The sequence below is a fragment of the Pogona vitticeps genome, chromosome 13 (genome assembly GCF_051106095.1).
Source record: "Pogona vitticeps strain Pit_001003342236 chromosome 13, PviZW2.1, whole genome shotgun sequence".
NCBI classification, from domain to species: domain Eukaryota; kingdom Metazoa; phylum Chordata; class Lepidosauria; order Squamata; family Agamidae; genus Pogona; species Pogona vitticeps.
Window position 1 is genome coordinate 620,516 of NC_135795.1, and position 23,714 is coordinate 644,229.

Below are 23,714 nucleotides of genomic sequence, written 5' to 3' on the forward strand. Positions count from 1 at the left end.
GCTGCCTTCTTCCGTTGCAGGACCAAAGGCAGCTCATAAAATAAATGAAAAATTGGTACAGCGAAAACCACCATAAATCATAATATTAAAACATGATTGAATAAGTTATTCTATTAAAACAGGCACCAAAGCAAAACAATGAATTAATTTAAAAGCCATTTGAAAGCATGACAAGAAAAAAACAAATCCTCAATTTTTTTAAACACATGAGGAAAAAAGTGAGTACTTTGTAATTCTGGAAGAGAGAAACAGGCGTTGCCTTTGGACCAATGCATGCACTGGAGGAAGCACCACGTTGCAAGCTGTATTCCCCTTGGTGGGGGCCGGGTATGAACCTTACAGCTCTTGGGGAATGTTTGGGTGCTCGTCCTTGCATAAAGATACCACAAAATATTTTTAATGTGCTGGTTGATTTCCTGCTCTAGCTCCCAAGCTAGGATGTGCTCGGCATGTGTGCGAACACGTCAGAGCCGAGCGAGTGAGACCTGGCGCCTGTCGGGGGCAGAGGAGCAACCAGGGAATAAATCCAGCGTGGGCGCGTGGGCAGGGCAAGCAACATCTCCTCCACTTGGCACGGCTTGCTTTGAGATCTGAAAACCAGGGAGGCATCGCAACCTGCGAGATTTCCGTCGCTTTGACTCCCAGCAGCCCCCTCCACCCCCAACTCGCTTTCCCCTCAAAACCGCCTGCTCCCTGTTCTCAAAGCGGGGACTGCTTGTGACTCACAGGATGGCCACATTTTCTTTGTCCTGGGGGGGGCTGGGGCTGGGGGTGGTTTCATTCTGCATCCAAACCCTCTCACCAGGAAAAATGGCTGGGGGCTTTGGATGGGTGGCCGGCCGGGAAGAGCTGTTCCGTTTGCTGAGGATGAGAGACGAGAGAGAGAGAGAGAGAGAGAGAGAGAGAGAGAGAAGACCTCCGGCTGCTCAGAGCAAGAGACAAACTCCTGAGCATCTGAGCCACAGAGGACATCATCCCAGGGACCTTCCTCCTCCCGAGGAGGAGTCCACCACCCAGAGTTTTCTCAGTTTTCCTCCAGAGACGTAGCCGGTGATGCTCAGCAGGCAGACTGGGGTCCTTTCGCTGCAGCTGAAGCCAAGCTCCCCCCACGTGGAGGCAGGGAAGGGAGCAGACACCGCGTCCATCCGGGTCCATCCAAAAGCCATCCCTGTCCAGGTGGCCTCCAGATTCCTACTCCCGGGGTCCAGGTGTCCAAGACCAGCTTTGCCAGGTAGGTCCCACACACTGTTGGGATTTTCCCACCTGGGGTCAGTCCAGCTGGGTTGCTTTTTCGGAGGAGAGCTCGGCGAGGCCTGAGCCTCTGCAGGCCTGCACCTTCGAGTTCCTGCTTAGGACCCAGGTTCAGTGCGAACACTTAGGGCTGCCCTGTTCGGTCCAGATCCTGGAATTTCTAGTTATCTTGCACAGACAGGCACTGAAAGTTCTCACCAACTCTTTTAAACTCAGCAACTTTTCTAAATTTGGAATCCCCCCCCCAAAACTTTTGCTTGTGAAATCTGATGTCAAGACATATATCTACAAAAACATCTCAAGGTTTCATTGAAAGTACTTTTATCAAAGTTGTTACATGGTTATCACACGTCATGTTTACTAGTTTAGACCTTGCTAAACAGAAATAATAAATTTAACAAAATGCACAACCAGAATAGTATTTTCCTTCTTCAAACTACATGCCAGCAACCCGACCATGGGATCTTTGCCGCTGAATTATTTCTCCTGTGGCAAGAATTCTGAAGCCCTATTAACTCAGCTGTTTCTTAGTCCTGCTTGCAAACAACACGAGGTTTATCCTCAAAACAAGATTTCTTGAATGTATTATTATTATTTTATTTTATAACCGTATCTGAGGGGTGGGGGAACGGTTGGCACATGAACAGTTCAAAGCATATGGGTAGGCAGTGGACGTCCCGCAGGCAGGAAGGGGGGAAAAGTATAAATGGAAGAGGTGAATGAGCAGCAGCACTGGAATCTTAAAAGAAGCCACGTTTTCTCTCCTTTTAAGTTGCTAGAAACACAAGCAACTGAAAATTCCAGCTGCAATGATTTGTCGTGTTCAGAAGATTATTCGCTGAGACAAAAAAAACCAAACAAACCCCTTTACAACTTCAGTCAAGGTACACAAATACAGTCTGAATTTTTAAACATCAGCTTCAGTTTAGTAAAATACTCAATTTTTTTTGACACACATAAAGCTGAATTTAACACTTTTTAAAAAAATATTTGGCAACCAGATGAATGGAATCCCCCCCACACCCCTCCCCTCCCGCTCTCCCTCCCCTTATTTAAGGAAAGCAACCCACAAAGCTTTGATATGAACAGAACATAGAAACAGTGACAGGGCGGGCGGGCGGGGGGGATACAAAGAGTGACCATCAACTCCAAAGCATCCGCAGGGAATCCTCTCCTTACCCCCCCCCCCCGATAACAGGAGGAATGGGAGATTCTGGTTATGCTTCCTTTCTTGGTCCCAGTTAGGAGTCTGATGATGGCGAGGTCTGCCACTCAAAGGCCACTTCACACAGCTTAGAGCCAGAGCAGAGGAGCTGGCCTCCCCATCTGCGGGGGGGGGGGATGCATGCTTTAAGAGTTACCATGGAATGGAGGGATGGAAGAGAGAAGACGCAGGGAGGAAGCGCCAGGTTTTCATGGGGGAACTTCTAGGCTTGACCCTGGCATCTCCAGGGAGGCCGAGAGAAGAACCCGGCCGGGCAGCCAGCATCAGAACTGGTCCTCGGCGGCTAGATCTGCCAGGATTTGGATCCCTGCCTTGAGCAAGGGGTTGGAATCGATGGCCTTCGAGGCCCCTTCCAGGATCCCAGGATCCCAGGATTCTAGGTGGGACCGAAGGGGCTGATCCAGTGCAAGGCAGATGAGGGAGTTTAGGGGAAGCAGAAATCTCCTAACGCTGGAAGGAGGCCCCAGGAGCTTTAGCAGAGGAGCTGCTGTGACTTCCCCCCCCAGCACTCAGCTGTAAACTCTCTGGCAGTCATCTGAAAAGGACAACCCGCGGTCACCCTGACCATCGGTCCTTTGCTGCAGCCACAAGGCCGAGGGGGAAGTCAATGGAACACCAAAGAGGGTGGAGAAAGGGGGAAACGAGAGCACCCTGGGGCACAATTCATCAAGGGCCAAAAGAGGAGCTGGCGGGGTGCCATTGAGAGCAGAGCAGGAACGGAGGTGGCAAGAACCTCGATTCCCCGGCCCCTCTCCGATTTCCCCTTTGCGCCCAGTTTAATTTTCTGAATAAACTGCTGTACTGCAGCCAAGACTCTGCTCGGGCGAACCGGATGGATTCAGGTAGCCCAGCCTGAGGCCGACTCAGCCTTCCCTCTTTCAGAAGGTTTAGTCCAATGGGCGCCCTGCTCCCTGGGGGGTGCGTGGGTGGCATGTCTAGCCTGCCTAATTCCATGGCAAGGTGTCCAAAGAGTTCTTTGGGTGCCCTGGGGCAAAATAGAAGGAGCCCACGTGGCTCTTCTGCTTTCTAGCATTTCACATCTGCTTCAACAAATCCTGGCAGTCCTCACAAGGTGAAGAAGACGCAGGCCGCTCTCTGTGGGGAAACCTCTCTTCTCCCCCCCCCCCAGCACACCTCTCGGGAGAGCGGAGGAGGGAGAGGAGAGGCCACCTCTTTGAGGTCCGATGGGCTTCAGGCCTTCCGGAGATGTCAGGACCTGCCCAGGCGGCTGGTGGGCCAGGCGATGGCCCTTCCCCTCCACCCAGGAGGAGAGCCGGCAGCCCTTCCAAGGCAAGGGAAGAGTCCACGGGTTGCCTCCGTGGACAGACTGGTTTCCTGCCAGGATCCCGAGGAGGAGGAGGAGGAGGCCAGACCCTCCGTCCTCCCACAGGCAGAAAGGAAAGGCCCCCTCATTTTCCTAGGGAGAGAGAGCATTTTTGGTAAAGGTGAAGGGAGATCTCCCCCTGGTCTTCCATTCTGGGGATGGAGGAGAGCGGCTGCGTCCAGTCCTTTTGCAAACGGCGCGCTTGGGGAGAGGGAGAGGGAGACTGGGGTCTTCGCCGAGATGCCGTGAGCCACGGTTTTGTGGTAGCCACAGGCAGGCGCTTCGGAGGCATCTTGCCAGCTTAAAGCCTTGGGTCCCATCCAGAGTCCTGTTAAGTCTACGGGGGCCACCAGCCGCGGGGCCTTTTTTGGTCCCTGGCCTTAACACTTTGGTGGCTCTGCCCCCCCTCCCCGCTTGCCGGGCTGCAGCTACACCGCCTCGCCACACACACACACACTCACACGTACGCACACACGCCCCGCCCCGTGGTCTTTGAAGTATGGTCAGGCTAGTATCCGTGCAAAAGGAATCCAAAGCATGATGGTGGATGCTGGCCATGGAGGAGAGGTCACCTCGAGAGCGGTGGCAGCGGTGGTTGGGGGGGCACCGGGTGGGATGATGAGTGTGCAGGGAGGGTGATGAGGACGATGCAGACGGTCTACAGTGGCTACTTAGCTCTTGACTTCAGGCTTAAAAAACTCAGAGTTAACAAAGGAAAATCCTTCGAATTCTGACTGGTCAATGTTCCTGATGACTTCCTGGTCAGGTGGAGTTAAGACAGGTGGGTGGCGAGTGAAAAACCGGTCGAAGTTTTCAGCGTTTCGTCCGCACTATGAGAGGGGAAGAAAAGAACGTGTGGTAGGTGGGAACCAAAAATAAATGAAAATCAATCCAAGAAGAAACTGGGGGGGGGGGCAGTGGGGGGAGAGAGAGAGAGAGAGAGAGAAAAGGAAAAAAAAGAGAAGGAAAAAAAAATCCAAACGCAAACGTAGGAATGGGCCTGGCTGCATTCCTTCCCCCCCCACTCACAAAACTGCAGGCGCCCCCCCTCCTCCCACCCGTGTGGTCAAGCAAAAGCAGTTCCCCCTGACTGAGCAAAAGGCGAGGACGGGAACACCCGCCCGGCGCCCAAGGAGGGCGAGTCTGGAGGTGCCGGGAAGCGGATCGGCCCCCTCAGCCAAGTAATTGCAGGAAGAGGAATATGTGGTGGCGAAGCAATTACTTGAGGGGCTCGTCCAGGCGCATGCAAGGTCGGACCTGCCCAGGAAAGTGCCACATGCACGGGATGGTGGGATCCCCTCGCACACGTTCGCCCTCTCTTTTGAAGAAACGACAAACCTACACACAGCCCTGCCGTCCTGGCCCGCTCTTGCACAGTGCTCTCCCCCCGTCTCCCAGCCAAGGGACACAGCAAGTCCCGACCTGCGGGTTTCCCCCACGCTGCCCACCCCCCGATTTGCCCCAAAGGTGCACAGGCCAAGCAGAGTTCATGGCCAGAGGCTGGGGCAGACCTCGCTCCCCCCCCCCGCCTGCTTCCCCTCCCTGGCCTTGCAGAAATACTTTCCCAGGGGCCTGCTCCCATGGGACCTCCAGATGCCCCACGGTAAATAAGACGCAGACGCGGCAAGTGGCGCTTTGGAAAGAGGGTGGCCGCACCCCTTATTGCCAGCCGTGGGAGCACCCGAGGAAGACGGAAGGGTGCCCCACCTGCTGAGCAGCCCTGTGGGCACCAGCTAGCAGAAAACGCAGGGTCAAGGAGGGCACGCCAAAGGCCAACACCCAGCGAGCCTGCTTACACTTCCCTGGCTTTTAGGCACCTGATTAAAAGCACCTCAATACACAACTCAGCCTTCCCGCTAGGCTCCTATTGTTCCTGATCCCCCCCCCCCCTTTAAGAGAGGTGCAGGACTTCAAGGAATCGCCCATCTCCTGCATGCCGGAGCCGTTTTTGGAAATGCTCTGTGTAACATGAGCAAGCCTGTCGTGATCAAAGTGTCGCTCGTGCCCCACGACAACCCGGGAAGCGACTCTCCCATCAGCCACAAACCTTCCTGGGTGTTCTGGGGCCGAGCCCTCTTCACTCAGAGCGGCCGGCCCAACACACTCCCCCGTGCTGCCTGCCGTGCGGGTCAAACGAGATGCTAGAGTGCCGGAGGGGTGGTTGCCTTGGGAAACGGCCAGTGCACCCCTCCGTCCCCCCTCCCTCCTATAGCCATGAGGTCTAGTTACATGTCAGAGGTTGCAGGCTTCCCAGCCCCAGCTCCACAATATTGGGCGGCTTCTGCCAGAGAGAGAAGGAAACCCAGGATCAGAGGCCGGCATGAGAAGGGCCAGGCGGCCAACGACCGACCCCAGTGGCGCAGTGGAGGGAAGCGCAAGGTTCCTTGCAGAAGAGCAAAGGCTGAGTGTAGACATTGTTAGGCCTGCTAGCCCTCATCTCTGGTTTGAGCCGGGGGGGGGCTTTGAGGAAGGCTTCAGGAATCATCACCAACCCAGCAAAGTTGCACAAATTGCTGGCGCTCAGCTATTTGGACCATGTCTAGGAACACAGAAAGGGCAAGGCCTGGGTTTTCTGAATAACCACCGCTGGCATCTTGCAGCTGGGATGGCCAATACCGCCCTTCCCCCCCATCTCAGATACACAGAAAACAAATTTTTGCCCATCTCCAGCTGAAGCAGACCCCCCCCCCCTTTCTCTCTGATTTTGCATCTAGAAGAACGGCAGGCCTTGGCCGACCAGGTTCTGCCACCGAGCGCCGGGCAGCCCCTCCTTCCAGCCCTCCAGCTCCCTACCTGGCCCAGGTCATGCCACAGAAAACTGAGAAAAGAAGCGGTTTTTAAAAGGGAGCCAACCAACATCCGGAAGAAGGGCAGTCCACTCTGCCCGCCCTCCCGCCCCCGTCAGCTGCTATCGCCATCAAAATTAATGGCTTGCTTTTAATGGACAGTGAACGGCTGTTTCCCCTCAAAGCCACGGACTGGACCGACTGCAGGAAGAAGGGCGGCCTCCCTCCCTCCCTGGACTCCAAAGCCCACTCACTCCTCCCCAGCCAGGCATCTCCCCCCCTTTTCCTTCTTCTGTTTCTTTGCTGACTCCTTTGTGGTCTTTAATCTTCATTTGCAAAGGAAAACAGACTTGCTTTTAATGAACTGAACAGCGGGGGGGGGGGGGCCTTGCCAAATGAATTACAGAAGGCGATTCCCAGCCCTAAGGGTTACTGCTTTGGGGTGAACAGTGCTTTGCCCACCCACCCCCTTTTCCTGGGTTGCAAAAGTGTAACTTCTGAGTGTAACAAATCATGTTTTCCGGTCACTTACAAAAGTTACTTGCAAAAGTACCTACAAGCGTTTTCATTTTGACCTTTTTTTAAACACCATTCTCTTATCTATCTAAAGTGAGAGGGAAATGCTACAGCTTGCTGCTTTTGTCTTCTGTGTTTTACAAAAAATTCCAGGGTGAAATATCAGGAAATGTGACGGACTCATCAGACTCAGAAGACCTGAGTTTGAATCTTTGCTCAGCCTTGGAAACTCATGGGGGTGAAAGGGGGGGGGGGAAGGAACTGCTAGAAACCACTCTTTAAATATTTCACTTACCTTGAAAGCCCTCCTAGGACCCCCTGAAGCCAGTTCCAACTTGAAAGCACATCACACACAATATGAGGGCAATGCAAGAGTGGGCTCAAGCGACAGGAAGCCAGATTTTGGCTGAATATCAGGAAAAATGTCTTAAGTGTTAGAGCAGTACGACAACGGAAACAATAACCTCAGGAGGTGGTGCGCGCTCCATCGCTGGAGGCCTTCAAGAGAGAATTGGACCCCCATTGGTCAGATTTGCTGGATTCCTGCCTTGAGCAGGGGGTTGGACTTGATGGCCTTACAAGCCCCCTTCCAACTCCATTAGTCTAGGAGTCTATGATATTCCCCCCCCCCCCAACCTGCTAGTAACAAGGCAGGCTATATATACAACACACCAGACTGCTTTTCCGGCTCAGTGGGCAGCAATGTCAACCCCGGGCTGCCGTTCTAGAGGCAATTAAGTCATGCAACAAGTTCCTTTTGAAAAGGAGCAGCCTAGGTTCAGGGCGTCGCACAGCTCCGGACCCCCCAAGGAAGCTGTTCCAGGCCTCTCCCTTCCCTTCCCAGCCCGGCCTGCTCAGCGAACAGCTTTTCCACGCGATCCAAGTCCCAGCAGGCACTTCCAAGACAGACCCCCCCCCTTCCCCATATCTCCTCTAACCCAGACTGGCAGTGACATGACACGCGGAGAAAGACGCTCAGAAATCAAGATGATGAAACAGCTTCTGCCTCCCCTGCGCTGCCTCCTGCAGCCCCTCGTGGCTGCCTCAGTGTGTGTGTGTGTGTGTGTGTGTCTATAGATTCTGTCATCCATCTCTCTAAGGAAGGGAGAGAACACCTCCATCCACACCTCCGTCCTGACGGCAAGGAGGAGGCAGGCTTTGGGGGCGGCTGCTCCAGCTTCCCGGCTGCCCTCAAGGGCTTCGGGGCTCACCAAGACATCCAGCTGAACTTGCTAGGGATGCTTTCGTTCAATACGGACAGGAAAGGGTGCTGTTTCGGGCTTGTTCTGACTCCCCACCCCCACCCCCAAACTCTCCACTCCCTCTCCGGCAATGAGATAAAACAAAGCCATCGGCACACTCAAAAATGCTCACGCTTAAGCCTTGAAGACCAAGCAAAAAAAAAAAAAAAGAATAATAAAAATAATTTAAAAAACCAAAGTCAGCTAAATCTGCAAATCATAGGGGAGATGAGCCAAGCTCTTGCTATGCACTCAGAGGCTTTCAGCGATTAAGGAACCTCTTTTCCAATGGCAAGTTATCTATATTGTCTGGATTAAAAAAAATTAGATAGCTAGACAGCTGGATATTTCCCTCAGTCACAGACTGGACCTAAGGGCTGCAAGGGTCTAGCACTAGCTCTGGTGCCATTCCACTGGTGCCAGCCCTGGAGTAGGGGACAGCAGGACGTCCTTTATGCCAGAGGTGCGCCCCTGGGGCCTCTGTGCTTTGGAGACTGAGATTCAGCCCTTGACCTTTGCATGAGATACAACAACAACAACAACAACAACAACAACAACAACAACAACAACAACAACAACAACAACAACAACAAGCCCTGTTGTTCCTAGTGTCTTGGAAACGTCTTGAGCCCCCTGCCGGCTGCATTAGGGTTTGGTCCAGCCGAACAGCCGTTGCGTCTGGTGTCCTTGACAATCAAAACAGGGAGATGGCCAAGCAATGGGTCCTCTTAGGAGGAACGCCCCCCCCATCTGCTCTTGCAAACCCTGTTGGCATGGCTAGGCATTGATTTCTCTCTAGCGTGACCCTTTTTTCAGAGGGAGTGCTTTTCCTCCAGGGCAGGTTTTTAAATTAACGGGGACCAAACGGGCCGTTTAGAGCTAATTGAATGCCCACGCACCCGCTCCTAAAATGGCCTTCACACTGAGGGGATTTTCTTTCTAAAAACAGATGACTGAAGAAGAGTTATCGCTAATATATATATACCTGGGAGAAACGGCTTCCTTGCTTTTTAGAGCTGCCGGCATAAAGCTGTCATCTCAGAAAATAGTATTTTTATTTCACCCATAATGGTTCTGCTTTTCAAAGAGACACACCACCAACACATAAAACAAACCTCCAACCCCCCCCCACATCCTTATAAATAAACATAAAAATCCATAAAACATTTTCTCTCTGAAGCAGGCAGTGCAATGCCCCCCCCCCCGACAACAGGCACACCCAGCCAAGAGCAGCTCTCTGGAAAAGGGTGGGCAGCCTTTTCCTCTCTTAGCTCTGCCCGAAAAGCAGCAGCTCGGCTGGCTTCCCTCTCTAAGGGACCCCCCGCCTGCCTGCCATCCTCTCTCGGGGCCTGGAAGGCATCCCTCTTCCGCGTCCTCCTCCTCCTCTTGCAGCCAAAGAGAAAGGAGGGGAAGACCTGACGGAGTTTAGCTCCAGGTTGGAGCAGGGAAGGAAAGGCACCTTCAGGGGGGGGGCATGCAAGAAGAGGTCGTCGGTGGCTCTGTCCAGGCTGTGGAAGGTCCTTCTAATGTAGCCACACTTCCACTGACCTTCTGCCGGCAGGCACCGACCTTCCTCTTCAGGTGACCCTCCGGCACTGCTTGCTTGTCACGGACAAGGTCCTTAACCAGTATGGCCACGCTCCTCCACTTTTAAACACAGTTGCATTTTAAACTGAGATACTTTTAAACTGTTTTATAGGCTAACAGTGTTCTAACATTACAATGCAGTGCTATTTTTTATCATTCTTGTCAGGGGCTTCTGACTTTCAGCAACCCTAATGGGGGTGGGGGCTGAAGTGCCTAAGACCTTCAAGGAATCGTTCACCACTGCCGCTCAAAAGGGAGCTTCAAAGGCTGAGCAAGGATGTGAACACAGGTCTCCCGAGTCCTAATCTGATGCTCCATCCACTGTACCACACCGGCATAATCAACATTTTGTTGGCACCTGGTTTTAATTACGTTGTGAGCTCCTGGGGTCTCAGTTCTGGCAGAAAAGTGGGGTATAAATCAAATAGATAGACAGATAGATATGTAAATCCCCAAATAGACGGACGTATTTCTGAATCCAGAATTATCCCCATTAGAGGATCATTAGAGAGGTCACTCACATCCTCCTGTTTCAGAGGAAACCTTATTTATCAGCACACTTATTGATTGATTGATTGATTGATTGATTGATTGATTGATTGATTGATTGATTGATTGATTGATTGATTGATTGATTGATTGATTGTATTTTTTATCCCGCCTATCTGGTCAGATGACCAATCTAGGTGATTAGAGTTCTCTGGAACTGCCCAGATATGGGATATATCAGCACGCTGCAAGCAATAAGAAATTCTGTAAATTTTTCTTCTTCTACAATTCAATCGCTGTTGATATTTGAAGGTTGTTAAAGTGAGGGCTTGAGTCAGTAGCCCAAGTGTATGTGTGTGTAACCATTGCAATATAAAGTGCCTCTGAACACATGCAGAGTGAAACTGTTGCCTGCTCCCACATCTTTTCAACAACACACCCAGATCTCTGGTCAAGGCCCAAGAAAGGTAGGCTGCTCTGAAAAAACCGAGTGCGAAACTCACTCCGTAATTACAGCTCAGGAAGAACGCAGGCCGAGCCCAGAAGGAGACGCAGCTCAAAACATAATGCCTGGTTTAGAACCTGTGACTCACAACCACTTGCTTTGAAACGAATCCGCCTTGTTATTGGCTCACTTTTGCCACAAGTCAACAGAATACGACCAACACACCGAGCACCGTTTCCTCCTTCCAGGTTGACGGAAGATGCAAGAGGTCTGGAAAAGCAGAACGCTCCCCCGACAGCCTCTGGGAGAAGGTGGATGCCTGGAACGGCCCAGGGACCGTTGCTTCCTCCACAGCCCTGTGTGAGGCTTGGGACCCACTTCCCCCAACAAGCGCAAACTTGCTATTTCCAAGCAGGGAGGAAAGACAAGATGGTGATGGGTGGGGCCGCTCTACCTGCCCCACTCTCTGGAGCCAAAGCAATTCTGGGTCAGGACCTCAAAGGATTTGCAAGGAACGAGGGTGGGCGGGTGGGGGGGCTGTCTGCCTCTGGGGACATCCTTGCTCCTCCTCTGTGCTCTGCCTTCTGCCCCGTCCCCCCACCCCCCATGGGCAGTGTGCTACCCCGTGAAAGCCCTCTCCTCTATCAGACTCCCTGGGCACCGTCCCCCACACATCCCGGCAGGCAGGCGAGCAAGTGGGAGATTGAAACATCGGCGCGCACCGTCTGCAAAGCTCAATGCGGCGGGGGCAATGTCAGGCCGAGCACCTTCTGGGAGGGGCGGGCGGGTCCAGTTTCATGGCAGCCGCAGGTCATCTTTGATACTCCCCCCCCTCTGAAAACCACTGGCTGGAGGGGCACCCAAAGGTGTTTTGCGCTGGCAAGCAGCCTCTGCGGCTGCCGTCTCGACACCCAGGCATTCTGTTCCCAAATGCCCAGGGAATAAAGGCTTTCTCCTCCTTCCACTTCTAGGCAAGGCAGGATTGCTATGATTGTTTGAAAACCAAGCCCGCCGCTGCTCCCTTGGCGACAATGATGTTGTGCCCATTGCCTAAAAGCAGGAGGCTTTTCGAGCCCCCGGGTTCCCCACCAGGCAAAGCAGGGCTCCGGCGTCTTTTGCTTCCCCAAAAGAAAGCACACACATAATTATCCCAACGAGAGGTGGTGTGTAAACATTGAATCAGGCCTCCTCAGCCCAGCTGGTGATTGGAATGCAGAGACCACACACAGAACAACGATCCGCTCCGCATGGCCCTGCTCAGCACGGGGACCCAGGACCAAAGCAGGATGAAGGGGGAGGCGGGAGGGCCTCGGGTTTTGCACAGCAGACAGGCGGCCTCTCCGGGTGGGGAGGGGGCGGCAAGGAGCGTCCAGGGGGCTCAAGGCACAGAGGCCATCAAGCGGTCAAGGGAAGAGGGACGAAGCCGTGTGCCTGCATGTGTGTGTGCGTTTGATGGGGGGGGGGAGAGGTTGCCAGAGGAAAATGGCTAGCCAAGAGTCAGAACAGGAGAATTATAATAACTGTGTAACATTAGAATGGCAGAGCTGGAAAGGGACCCTTTGGATCATCCGAGTCCAGTCCCTGTCAAGGAGGCCCCCGTGGGGGAATCGAACTGCCAACCTCCTCAGCCAGAGACCGAAGCCTCTGAGCTACCTGCAGCATTTCCTAGCCCAGCGTCACCCTGGAGAGCCAGCAAATGGATCCTGCAGGGTCCTTCATCCTCACTGACCAAAATCCCCCAACCCCTCCCCGCAATCAGAATCCATTGCACTAAAGTCGTGTCCGCAGGAGGGCGGAGCCTCCAGCCTTCTGGCCAGCGACTTGGATGCCGGCGACGTTCCTGAAATTTCTGAGTCATCCTGAATAGGACTGTATTCCAAACTTTGCTCTCTCTCCCCCCCCTCGCCCCTACTTGGACCACCAGATCATTCAACCGGCGCGTCTCCACCGTTGCCCTCAAACACAGAGTCGGACCCGTTGTCTTCCAGCCACCCACTCCATGTCTGCAAAAAGTAAGGCAGAATGGAGCCCAGGGGCTTGGTGGCCCTCTCTACCTTTGCATGGCATGAGGAGACCGGGGCTTGGAGCACAAACGAATCATACAGCAAGGTGCACCCCACGCCCCAGGTCTCCTGGAGGGCTGGTCTACATTTGGAGTGGATGCATGGCCTGGATTTCCCAGAGACCCCCCTCCACCTACATTGTGAAGTGTTGGGCAGGACCCCATGTCTTTGGAGGCCTGGTCTACCTCCATTGTGGCATGGATAGAGAGAGCCGAGACCCCCAAAATTCCCGTCTATCTCTGGTGCAGAACAGGTAGACTGGGTGGGGACCCCACCCAGCATCGTAGAAGGGCTGCCCAAGGATCTTCTACAGGATCACCCGTCAGCATCATACAGGGGCTGTATTAGGCCGGATGTTAACTGTAACACTAGGATCATTTCTCAGGTTTTCTAGCTTTTCCCCCAGAGCAGATGGAAGCCCTGGGAGGGTTATAAGCAGATGTCAAGGACCTCTGGAGTCCCAGCACGATTCTCAGAAAGAGGCAGGGCAAAGACACACCAGAAAGCCTCCGGAACGTTGCCTTTAACAACCCCTGGTTTGCCCAGAGGCAGGTGGCGGCTGGTGCTGCTCGGGGAGGCCAGTCTCCGGAAAGGAGGCCCGGTCGCTCGGCCAGGGAGAGGGCCATGTGTGGCCCCGTGCCCGTGCGGGTGTGACTGCGGGAGAGGGAGAGAGAAGAGGAGGCACTTACAGCTTTGGGCTTGAATGGGGGCTGAATCTCTTTCCGTTCCAGTTTGTCCCAGTCGATGTAGCGGAAAAAGGCGTGCTCCTTGATATCCCGCTCTCCTTCGGGGCCACACCCCAGGCGCTTGGCCGGATGCTTGGTCATGAGCTGGAAGAGAGAACAAGAGGCAATGGGGGGGGGAAGTCCAGGTCTTCCTCACAAGCACGTGGAACCTGAAAATGTGACCACAAACCGTTCCTGCTGGGTTTTAAGCAAAGGCACACGCAATGAACAGGAAAAACATTGGCGGTCAGAACAGGGTGGCCTGCGAGAATGGCTTCGCCTTTGCCTATGCCTTGCACTGCATGAAGTTCAGCCATCAGAGCAACCCCACGACCACCGAGGAGACCCCCCCTCGTTCCTTTTTCTGTCCTGATGTCCAGACTATGCAGGCCAAACAGGCTGCCCAAGGGGGCCAGTTAAGGCGACACTGGGCTAGCTAAAGTTGTGGCAGATCCAGACCCTTCCAGAGGCAAAGGGTGAGTGGGTGGAAATGACCCGCTGGTGGAAGAGGCCCCCGTACTCCAGCCTCGCCTTGCGTTGTCCTCGTAGCCGCACCCCTGGGCTGGAGGAGGCAACCAACGGCTTTTAACTGTAATTTCCCCAGTGCTGGGAGGCCCGTACGGTGGGAGCCCAACCTGGAAAGGGCAGCCAGAAGTCAGAATTGACTTCATGGCACACGACGATTGTTAAGATCTCCCTCAGGAGAAGCGGTTTTCAGAGAAGTAGCTTTGGGAAGCAAAATCTGAAGGCAAGTGTTTTTTCTTGATCAAGCAGGAGAAGGCGAGGGCGAATTTTTGCCCCATCTGGAATTGCCTAAGAAGCCACGTTTCTAACTGTGGGAAGCAGGCACCACCGAATCTCACCCTTGCCACGAGAAGCTCGCAGTGCTGCCCACACAGTGGCAAGGCAAGCCCTATGAAAAACAGCACCAGAGGAAGGAGCGCCTTGGGGGCCATCCATCATCTTACGGGGGGGGGGGAGGAGAGAAATGCGGAGCTGAGCAAGCTGCTTGAGAACGGTGCAGTTTTAAAAGTCATTCAAACTGTGAGGAGGAAGTGAAGGAAACAAGGGCTTCTCATTTCCCACAACGAGGGTGGGCAGAGCCTTTACGAGACCTTTACGAAAGGCCCTTAAACAGGAGAGCCTCTGAGCAGCCGCGGCTCCCTCTCTCTTCCACGTCACCACAGCACCCGTACCTCCGCCCTTTCCCCACCTCAGCAGGGGATCTGCCAGCCACAGGCACGCTCCCGAGGGGGGGGGAGACGTGGTGTGCGCACACACACACAGACACAGAGAAAGAACTGTCCAGAGAACTGTCAATCGATCTGCGGCTGCTGCCACCTGGATGCTGCTCACGTCCTGGAAGTGTTCTGCTTTCGGGATCCGTCCACAAGGGCTTTGTGTCCTCTGCTGTCCACACTCATCACCATGCTAAAGGATGACCGGCTTCAGCACGCACAAGACGAATCGGGCAGAGAGAGGTAAAAGCCACCCCCGTGGTTCCAGGAACAAGCAGCTGAAAAACAAGCTTGCCCGGTTGTCTTTCTATGTGGAGCCCCTTTCCAGGATCCCCCTGGCCTCTTGTTCTGTTCTCCTCTGGAGTAAGAGGACATCACCAGGAGGTGGTGGTGGGCTGGAATGGACTTGCCATGAATGCCCAGCCCAAGTGGCAACGAGTAGACATGGTCTAGAGGGGCAGGGTATAAATTTAATAAATAAATAAATAAATAAATAAATAAATAAATAAATAAATAAATAAATAAATAGATTGATAGATTGATAGATTGATAGATTGATTAATTAATTAATTAATTAATTAATTAATTAATTTATGCGGGAGCTTCTGAAGGAAAGCTCCCTGCCCTTTCCTGCCACAAATGTGTACGGTGCAGCCAGCATCGTTCATCCCATGGCCGCAAGGAGAAATTCAAAGTACCGAACTTCCCTTTTGCAATATGGGCAAGCCCCTTCCATGCCAAATAAAGGCAGCCCTTCAATGAAAGGGAAAGGTCGCTGCCCGGGGTCTCCCACCTGCGCGCCCTTCGTTCCAGGCAGAGCGCTTGCCCGGAGTGAGAAAAGCCACAGCTCAACAAACCCAGCAGATGTTCTAATCTGTTTTGTCTGGTGCCAGTTTGCAGCCTTCTGTTTGGACGGAAGTGGAAGTGGCAGAGAAGCTGATGCCGACTGCCACCTCCGGCTACTCTCCTCTCTTCCTCCTCTCAGGGACAATGAGGGAACAAGGAAGCCGAATCCCACTGACTTCCCGGACCGGAGCCGTTTTGGGGAGAGAGGGAGGCCTCCCCCAGAATGACCACCGCAGCTTCCTCTCTTGCAATCTCTCCAAAGCACCACCAGTGCCAGGCGCGTGCCTCCCTACCTCCTCTCTGCCCGTCGGCGGTGGGCACCGCCACGAGGTTCTCTGCCCTCGGGAGCTCCTTGGGAAACGGCCCAGCTTTGGCGCCAGGCTCTCAGGGAGCTAATTGGGGTGTCAAGTCTTTGCTTCCAAAAGTGAACAGCAGAGCCCTTCACATTTGCAAAGTGGTGCCAAGTTGAAGAAACCTACCCAGCTCCCACCCTCAGCATCTCCCCACCGGCCTTGCTTCCCAAACCCTTCGCCCCCTGAACCGTCTCCCCGTGAACCTGGTCTGGATCACAGAGAAGTGTCAAGAACAGCGAGGGATGATGCTGTGCCGGTCGTGGTGGTGAAGACGACAGTTACTTTGGAGGCCGTGATGGCAACAACGACGGGCAGATGTTCAAGAAACATTCTGAGCAAGGTCCAATTATCTGACTCCATCTCTGCCTTGGCTTTTGGTAAAGACCAACACGAGTCACAAACCAAGCCACATGGGGAAATGGATGAGTGTGAGGTTAGGGAATTGAATGCACCTGAGAGGTAAGCAGGATGGAGGCGAAGGCCAAGCCTCCGTTCGCTCAGCACTGTCTGTCCTTCTTGCTCGGTGACCTGGAAAAACTGACCCCCCTTCCTGACCCATTAAGCACAGCTGATTGACTTCCTTCGATCTCATGGAACACTTTGCCCAAATGGCAAGGACCGCGAGCAGCGCAGGCCCTCCGCTTTGGGAGGGAACGTCACCTGCTAAGACAGCAAACCGGCCAGCCCCTTGCCTTCTCCTGCAAAGCCCATCTGGGCTTAAAGGGCTGCAGATTAATTCCGGTTGTGCAAGACGAACCCTCCCCTCCACACAGCCCACACCATATACTCAAAGCACCTCCAGACAGAATAAGAAGACAGAACTCAAGTTGGGTTCACATCCAGAGTTCTGTTCGACCGGAGTGGTGGTGGAGGAGGAGAAAAAGAAGAAGAATCATCTTTTTGGACCTCGCAATAGCAAAACCTGGCTTCCAGTGGTGCCCAGAAATCTGCCAGGCCAGCTTAAAAAGATGGGTTGCGATCCAGGGTTTTGGCGTCGGGGAAGGCGGACCTTCTTTGTAGCTTCTTAAAGGAATCACCACTGAACTTGGGATGTTTCTCCAACTTGGCACAACGGGTGTGGTTTGCCAAAGTCAGCCATTCTCTGCCTAGGTGGGGTCGGGGGGGGCTGGGGCTAATGCAGAAGAGATTTAGGCAACTGTGATACTGGAATTGAATTAATGGGAGCCAACACCAGAATCATCTGCACAGGGACCTCACATGCCTCTGGGGTCAATAAAGCTGATCTCCTTCTGTATTTATGTAACAGCTTGGAGAGGGGCAAGCAAAGCAGAGGAGAGGCACAAGTGGTACAGTTGATTTAAAAATGTCATGTCGGATTTCAGCGACTAAGATTATGGTGAGGACAAGAGTTTACAGATCAGAATTTGACCTTCTCTAACTCCGCTGTCCGACGTCCATGAGATAAAGAGACTTTGGCGCCGCAAATCGAAGGCAGAATATTTGGCCGGCCACAACATGGGACGTTGTCTCAGCCTCAGAAACTCTTGCTTTCATCCGCTGATCCTGGTGTGGCTTCTTAAGGTTTTGGAGATGATAGAATAACACATTTTAATGGGAAATGTCCATCAAAGAAGGGGAAACATTTAGGCTGTCCAATCTTGGGGTGGTGGAGGAGAAAGACGCCTTCTCAAATGTTATTGGCACGGGAACCTTTGGAGAGCTTCTGCAAACCCTAAGGAGGTGGTTTCACGCTGGAGATGCAAGGAAACGTCCACTCAGTGGCTCCGGGTGCCACTTTTCAAGCGGTTTTTACATGAACGTATTTGCTGACGACGGCTGCTTTTCTTTTCTTACGGAAGGTAGACTCTGCCTTTCCCCCCAACAAAGAATGGGACTCGAGGCAGGTCAAGGCAAGAGTGAACAGAAGACACCACTCAGTCACAAAAGAGGAACAAAGATTTCCAAAGGCACCATCAAAGGCAATAGAAGAGAGTGGTGTTCTGTTTTTTTTAAAAAAAAATCTGCTATTTTATAGTTCAGACACAACATATAAAAAAACCAACAAAGGGGGGAAACTACACATATTGTAACCCAACTCAGAAAAACCAAAGAGAGGCCATTCTAAGAACCCACAAGGAAAAAAAAAGACCCCAGCATGCCACCGACAACAGACTCTTTCTCGGCCACTTGATTCCATCAGAATGTCTTCCGCTGCACCTGCACGGCCCCACGTGGGGCTGGGCTCAGAGGCAATCCTGGGCTGCCATCAATCCCCCCCCCCAGTGGCATCTTCACCCCCTGGGGAAGTAGTTACTGATGTCGTAGACTTACTGTTCAGGGTCATGAAGGGGCAACGAGCCACAGTTCGGGAGGCAGGCAGTGAGCAGGTACAAAGTTACTGAGCCACTTCTGGTTACTTCCAAAAAGCACTTTTCAAAGAGCATTGTTAGGGTGTTTGTCCAAGAGGCTTCCCTGCCTTGGGCCCCTCTCTCTTCAGGCCAAACGACAAAGGAAGGGGGAGCCTTGCTGTGATCCATCTTTTAGAGGTGCAACTAGCATCTGGCCACCCCCACGAGGCCCCTGAAACGTTTCCCCTGCCGGCGCTCCTCAGATTTTAATGGGATCCTTGGCATTCTGGACTTGGGAGCGGTAGCGCTAGAGCTAAAGGGGCATGCATGCGCTATAGCTCTCCAACGTGGAACCCTCAATCCATCACCAAGCGACCCATCCTAGGGTTCCACAGGATGGGGACGGGGCAGCAGGATCCACCCTGCTTTAACTCTCTCTCGCCGATGCGCCCTTCTCCTTCCCACGCCCTTTTGCCTTGTGGAAAGAGCCAGCTTCCTCTCCCTGCCTTCTGAAAAGGGAGCCCCAAGCACTGGTGGCAATTGAGACTGGAAGCAAAATGTGCAACCGCTCTTCCACCCCTTTGTCTGAAAGGGAGAAGCCGACTCTTGTCGTGGTCTAAGTGCCCTGGCCCATTCATCAAGACCCTCATTGAGACGTATTTTGGGACTTGGGTCCCCTTTGCAGCAGTTCTTGTCAACGCCCCAGGTAGAAAGGGACTCCCGCCCTCATTCTTCTACCGACAGCCTGGGGCCGTCCATTCCCTCCTCCTTATCTTCCTAAAATGTTCCTGATGCTGAATAAAGGTTTGTTGGTATTCACGCGGCTTCTGGCGTTCTGCATTAGCACTGTCAAGTCCTCAATTCTGAGGATTTTCTCCCACTGTGTGGGAGGCTTCTAAATGTCACTAAACGCGTTGTTAAGGAACAAAGCACACACACACACACACACACACACACACACACACCATGCATGGGTGTGTTACAGCGGTCCACATGGCATGTCCAAATTATGCTCACGTGCTCACATCCAGCTTTCCCCTCAAAAAGTCCTGTGGCCACCCTAGCTGGTTGCTTTGATCATTTCATTTCTGAAATACCGGCAGAACAGCAAGGAGCACAAGAAACTGAACACATCATAACAATCACAGCCACTAAAGCAGAATCCAAGATGAAAAGTCTTTAGGCGCTTCCTGCCATGAAGCCGACCTCCAAGGAAGGCTTGTTCTCTCGTGGATGGCCCAGGTAGGAAACCACAGGGCATGTGGTGCTTTTTTCCATATCAACGGCAAAGGCCCCTGAAGGTTCCAGAGACGTCCTTCTGTGCCACCCGTTCATAAAGCAGAGTCTCGCTGCCCAAGGGTGGTTCCCCTGGTCTGCAATCTCCCGCCTCTCATGGTTTTTGGCGAAGATCTCAGACCAGAAGGTGGGTCTTTTGACCCTGGGGAGAAGAGCCAAGTGTCTCTCTCGGGTTCAGCAGATTCTGGACAGTGGGTACAAGTTGCTTCGCTCCCTCTTTTGCTCCACAGGTCATGATGGACCCAAGTGCGTGTGTCCGGGCACTTCCCCCAGTCCCTTCCCCTCATTCCTCTGACTTTTGGTGCACTGATAACACATAGAAGGAACACCTTCCCAGGGAAGCAGGCAGGGAGAAGCATGTCCAGCCTTGGCTGCTCCTTCTGGCCTGGAGACCCAACGCTCTCTCCCTGCAGTTTGCTCCTCCTGGAGACCTGAGAAAGCACAGCCATCCCCAAGGGTCCGAGCTGGTGCCTGGGGGCCTGGCCACCACCTTCTGCTGCTGAGGAAGGCAGCCACCAGGCCCTCTCCTTCCTGTGGCTAGAAAACCTGCCGGCTTCCTGTCCAAACCTCAACAGCCCAGCCTGGCAACCCTAACATGCAAGGGGTGGGCATCTGCCATGCCCAAAAGGGGAACAGGCCTCCTCCTCCTCCTCTCCCCACGTCCCCCCCCTCCCCAGTAGCTTGCGGCCGGTGCCTACCCCTTTGCAGATCGCCACGGCTTCCTTGGACATGGACTTCGGATAAGCCACATTGTGCTCCATGATTGACTGGAACAGCTCATCTTCGTCTTCTCCCTCAAAAGGTGCCTGCAGAATTCGAGAGCAGAAGCGGAAGGGGTTAGAACAGCGCCCACTTTTCTTTGCCCACATCGCTGGCCAGGGAAGGTGCCCGGAGGCCACTGAGGAGCCCAAGAACAAATGTAAAAACAGCAGGGAACATAGTGCTCAGAATAACATCTCCAGCCAATGCTCTCTGCGCTACGTTTATTTTATCAGCTGCATTTCACTTTTCCTCCAGTCAGTTCAAGGCAGTGTGCGTGGCTCTCATCATCCTTTCAGCATCAGCATCATCACAACATCCCAGTGAGGTAGGCCAGGCTGAAAGAGGAGTGACTCGCCCAGGGTCCTCGGAGTGCTAACCTTTCATGACCAGGAGGACTTGATCCTGGATCTCTCCAGTCCACCCCTGCCCCCTGTCCCGGAAACGAGGAGGAATCTGGAGGGGGCTTCCAGGGGCCCCTACTCTGTAGGCTGCTAGCAAAACAGAGGAGCCCTCCTCCTCCTCATATTACCGCACCCCCCCATTCCCACCCACCCCTGGACTCCGCGAGAACCACATGGAGAAACTCATTCTGTTATAATTACCTGCCCGGCCAACATTTCATAGAGCAGGACTCCGAAGGCCCACCAGTCCACTGATTTCCCATAAGGCTGATAAGCAATTATCTGCAAGGCACACAAGAACAGCATCAGCGCAGCAGGACGATGCGCCGAACCCACGTTCATCCCACAGAGGCAACATTATTCAGATAAGAATGCCAGGTTGCAGCAGCGAAAAGAGATTGAGAGAGAGAGAGCGAGAGCGCGCAGTGGATTTGCTCTGCCTTCTCAGGGATGCAAGCAGGGATTAGACGCTCAGAACAGAACAGAAGCCGCTTCAGGATCTGCAGGCTTCTCTCGGTCTGCACGCCATTGCGTTCCACATCTGCTCGCTGGTCTCTCCACCACATTCAGCCCCCCAAAGACAGGCGGGTGGGTGCGTTGGCCAAGAAGACATGCTCTTCCACGGGGGTTGGGGAGGGGGGACCTACGTACTAGTCAGTGGCTAGAAGGGTGGTTTGGGCTCAGGTTTTGGGGAGCATCCCTAGACTTTGGGGCTCATCTCATGACTTCAGGACATGCCACTGAGGCATATTCAGGAGGGGGTCTACGGGTGGCTCTGTGGCGTTGGGCCCAAATCCTGGCCATCCGAGAGCCAAGGGGCCAGCAAAGCGCAAGGACTCTCTTGGCACTGAAAGTGACACCTTCCTTGGCATGAATCACCACAGGGGTGGCAAGGAAGGAGCGGGGGCTCGCCAGTCAGTCAGTCAGTCAGTCAGTCAGTCAGCCAGCCAGCCAGCCAATCAATCAATCAATCAATCAATCAATCAATCAATCAATCAATCAATCAATCAATCAATCAATCAATCAATCAATCAATCAATCAGTCATCAGAACACAGTGGGAGCCTCTTGTAAACAGCCGGAAATTAGGCCATGCTTTCTAGAAAAAAAAAACTGCGTTATGAAAGGCTCTGAATCCAGCAAAGAGAGGCGTCGGTGTTCTGAGGGGCCCTTTCCGTGCCTGCTTCTCCGCCTGAAGCCTGAGGCGTCGCCATCTGTTCCTTAATGCAAAACCATTACACAGTTTGCTCACCCTAATTACAGATTTCTATTCCAGAAAGATCCATATATTCAAACACGAACGCAAATCATATGGTAATTGCAGCAAAATATACACAGACGTGATCGTGTTTGTCTCCCGGAGATGCTTGGATCTCCCCCTCCCCTCCCCCCCCCGCCCTTCCCAGTGCTGTCCATCTCCAGGTCTCTGAACAGGGCAGGAGTTTTTCAGCTGCACCAGCTGAGAAACCTGCCCCCCCCCAAAAAAAATATACACTGAATCCCCCACCACACCAGACAACCATGTTGGGCTCAAATGGAAAAAAAACCAAACCCCATCCCCGGAAGGAAGAGCTGGTTGGCGGTTGGTGGAATCCTGGCAACATCCCAAGACCTGGGCATCTTGGAGGGGGAGAAGACCCCTGGCTAGGAGGCGCCCTCGGATCTTATAGGGTGCTAATGCGGGAAGCACGGAGGCGTAGCAACCTTCCATCCTTTGGAAGAAGGCGCCGAGATGTTTCAGAACGGTCTCCGCAAGATCGGCGGGAAGGATCCACTCGCTCCTTCTCTCCCCTCGCCGATTCTTCCTTTTCACTTGGATGGCGTGGGTGTGCAGGGGGCCCAAATGGGAGGAGGGGGTTCCCTGGGGGAGGCTGCCCACGCCTGCCCTCAATCATCCTCCTCGTGTAGGTTCACAGAGGAGGACTTTAAGCAGAAAGGAAAGCGGGCAAGCCCTGGCCCCGTCTCGGCTCAGTATCAAGCCACGCTCGGGGTGGCGACACCTACCAGGGCTCCCGAGGCTTCCTCGGCTGGACGTTCCCTTGGCTGGGGACACTTTAGAGAAGTCCCGGGAGCCTTGGTCCCCTCGGGCCGCCCCGGGAGACACGCCTTCCTCCAAAGCCACCAGGAAGCCCAGGGAGAGACCTTTGGGAGCCTCGTTGAGCACAGCAAGTCAAAAGAGGCAGCCCCTTCTTTGACAGACCGAAGACCCTCCTAGGACCCTTCCCCAGGTTTTTAAAAGCTTCCGGGAAGGCCCTTCTCTTGCTCCTGCTGCCTTCGCAGGGGTGTTTGATGAGGACCTAGGAGAGGCTCTGTTCCTACGGCTATGGAACTCCCTGCCACAGGAAACTCAGCTTTCCCCTCTCGGATCTCTTTTGTATGGCCTCTTGGTGAGTCTTGCTCATGGTTCCTCCCCACTGCTGTGTCACGATTATATTCTCAGGCAGGCCAAACGGAGAGACTGGTGGCTTGGAGTTGACCCCCCCCACCCCCACCCCCACCCTAGAGGCACCGTATCCTCATTTTATGACATTCCCAAGGGGCGTTTTTGAACCTGCTGTTTTCCTGGAAAGATTTACGAGACCAGGGACGTGAAGGTCCCTCAGATGGAGTGGGCACAAAGCGAGGGAGGGTCTGGCCTCCAAACCATGCGTAGCCCTTTGTGGCTTGTTTTAAAACGTCCCTCTCCAACAGCTCCTCATTTCCCTACTTGGCTTATACCGAATGTGCATTTAGTTTGAAAACTTTGTCATTTGTCTTCAGGCCCGTTTCCCGTCAAAAGTGTTTTAAAACCTCCTACAAATTAAAAGCAGGATGAAACAAGCATCTGGGAGGCCGTGCCCCGTTGCCTACCGAGAGGG

At 53.5% G+C, this 23,714-nt stretch overlaps 1 protein-coding gene across 2 annotated transcripts in view; it reads right to left on the minus strand.

Moving 5' to 3' along the window:
- Window positions 1-23,714, minus strand: part of PRKCB (protein kinase C beta) — a 93,134-nt gene that overhangs the window by 5,559 nt on the left and 63,861 nt on the right. The window contains exons 14-17 of one of the 2 annotated variants that reach the window (XM_072982976.2): window positions 21,059-21,139; window positions 20,393-20,500; window positions 13,617-13,757; window positions 4,220-4,630 (exon numbers count right to left, since the gene is read on the minus strand). In XM_072982976.2, coding sequence (XP_072839077.2) covers window positions 4,472-4,630; window positions 13,617-13,757; window positions 20,393-20,500; window positions 21,059-21,139 — 489 coding nt within the window. In that variant the 3' untranslated portion in view covers window positions 4,220-4,471. Of the gene's footprint in view, window positions 1-4,219; window positions 4,631-13,616; window positions 13,758-20,392; window positions 20,501-21,058; window positions 21,140-23,714 lie in introns of those variants that run through there. The other variant, XM_072982977.2, reaches the window with a different exon arrangement.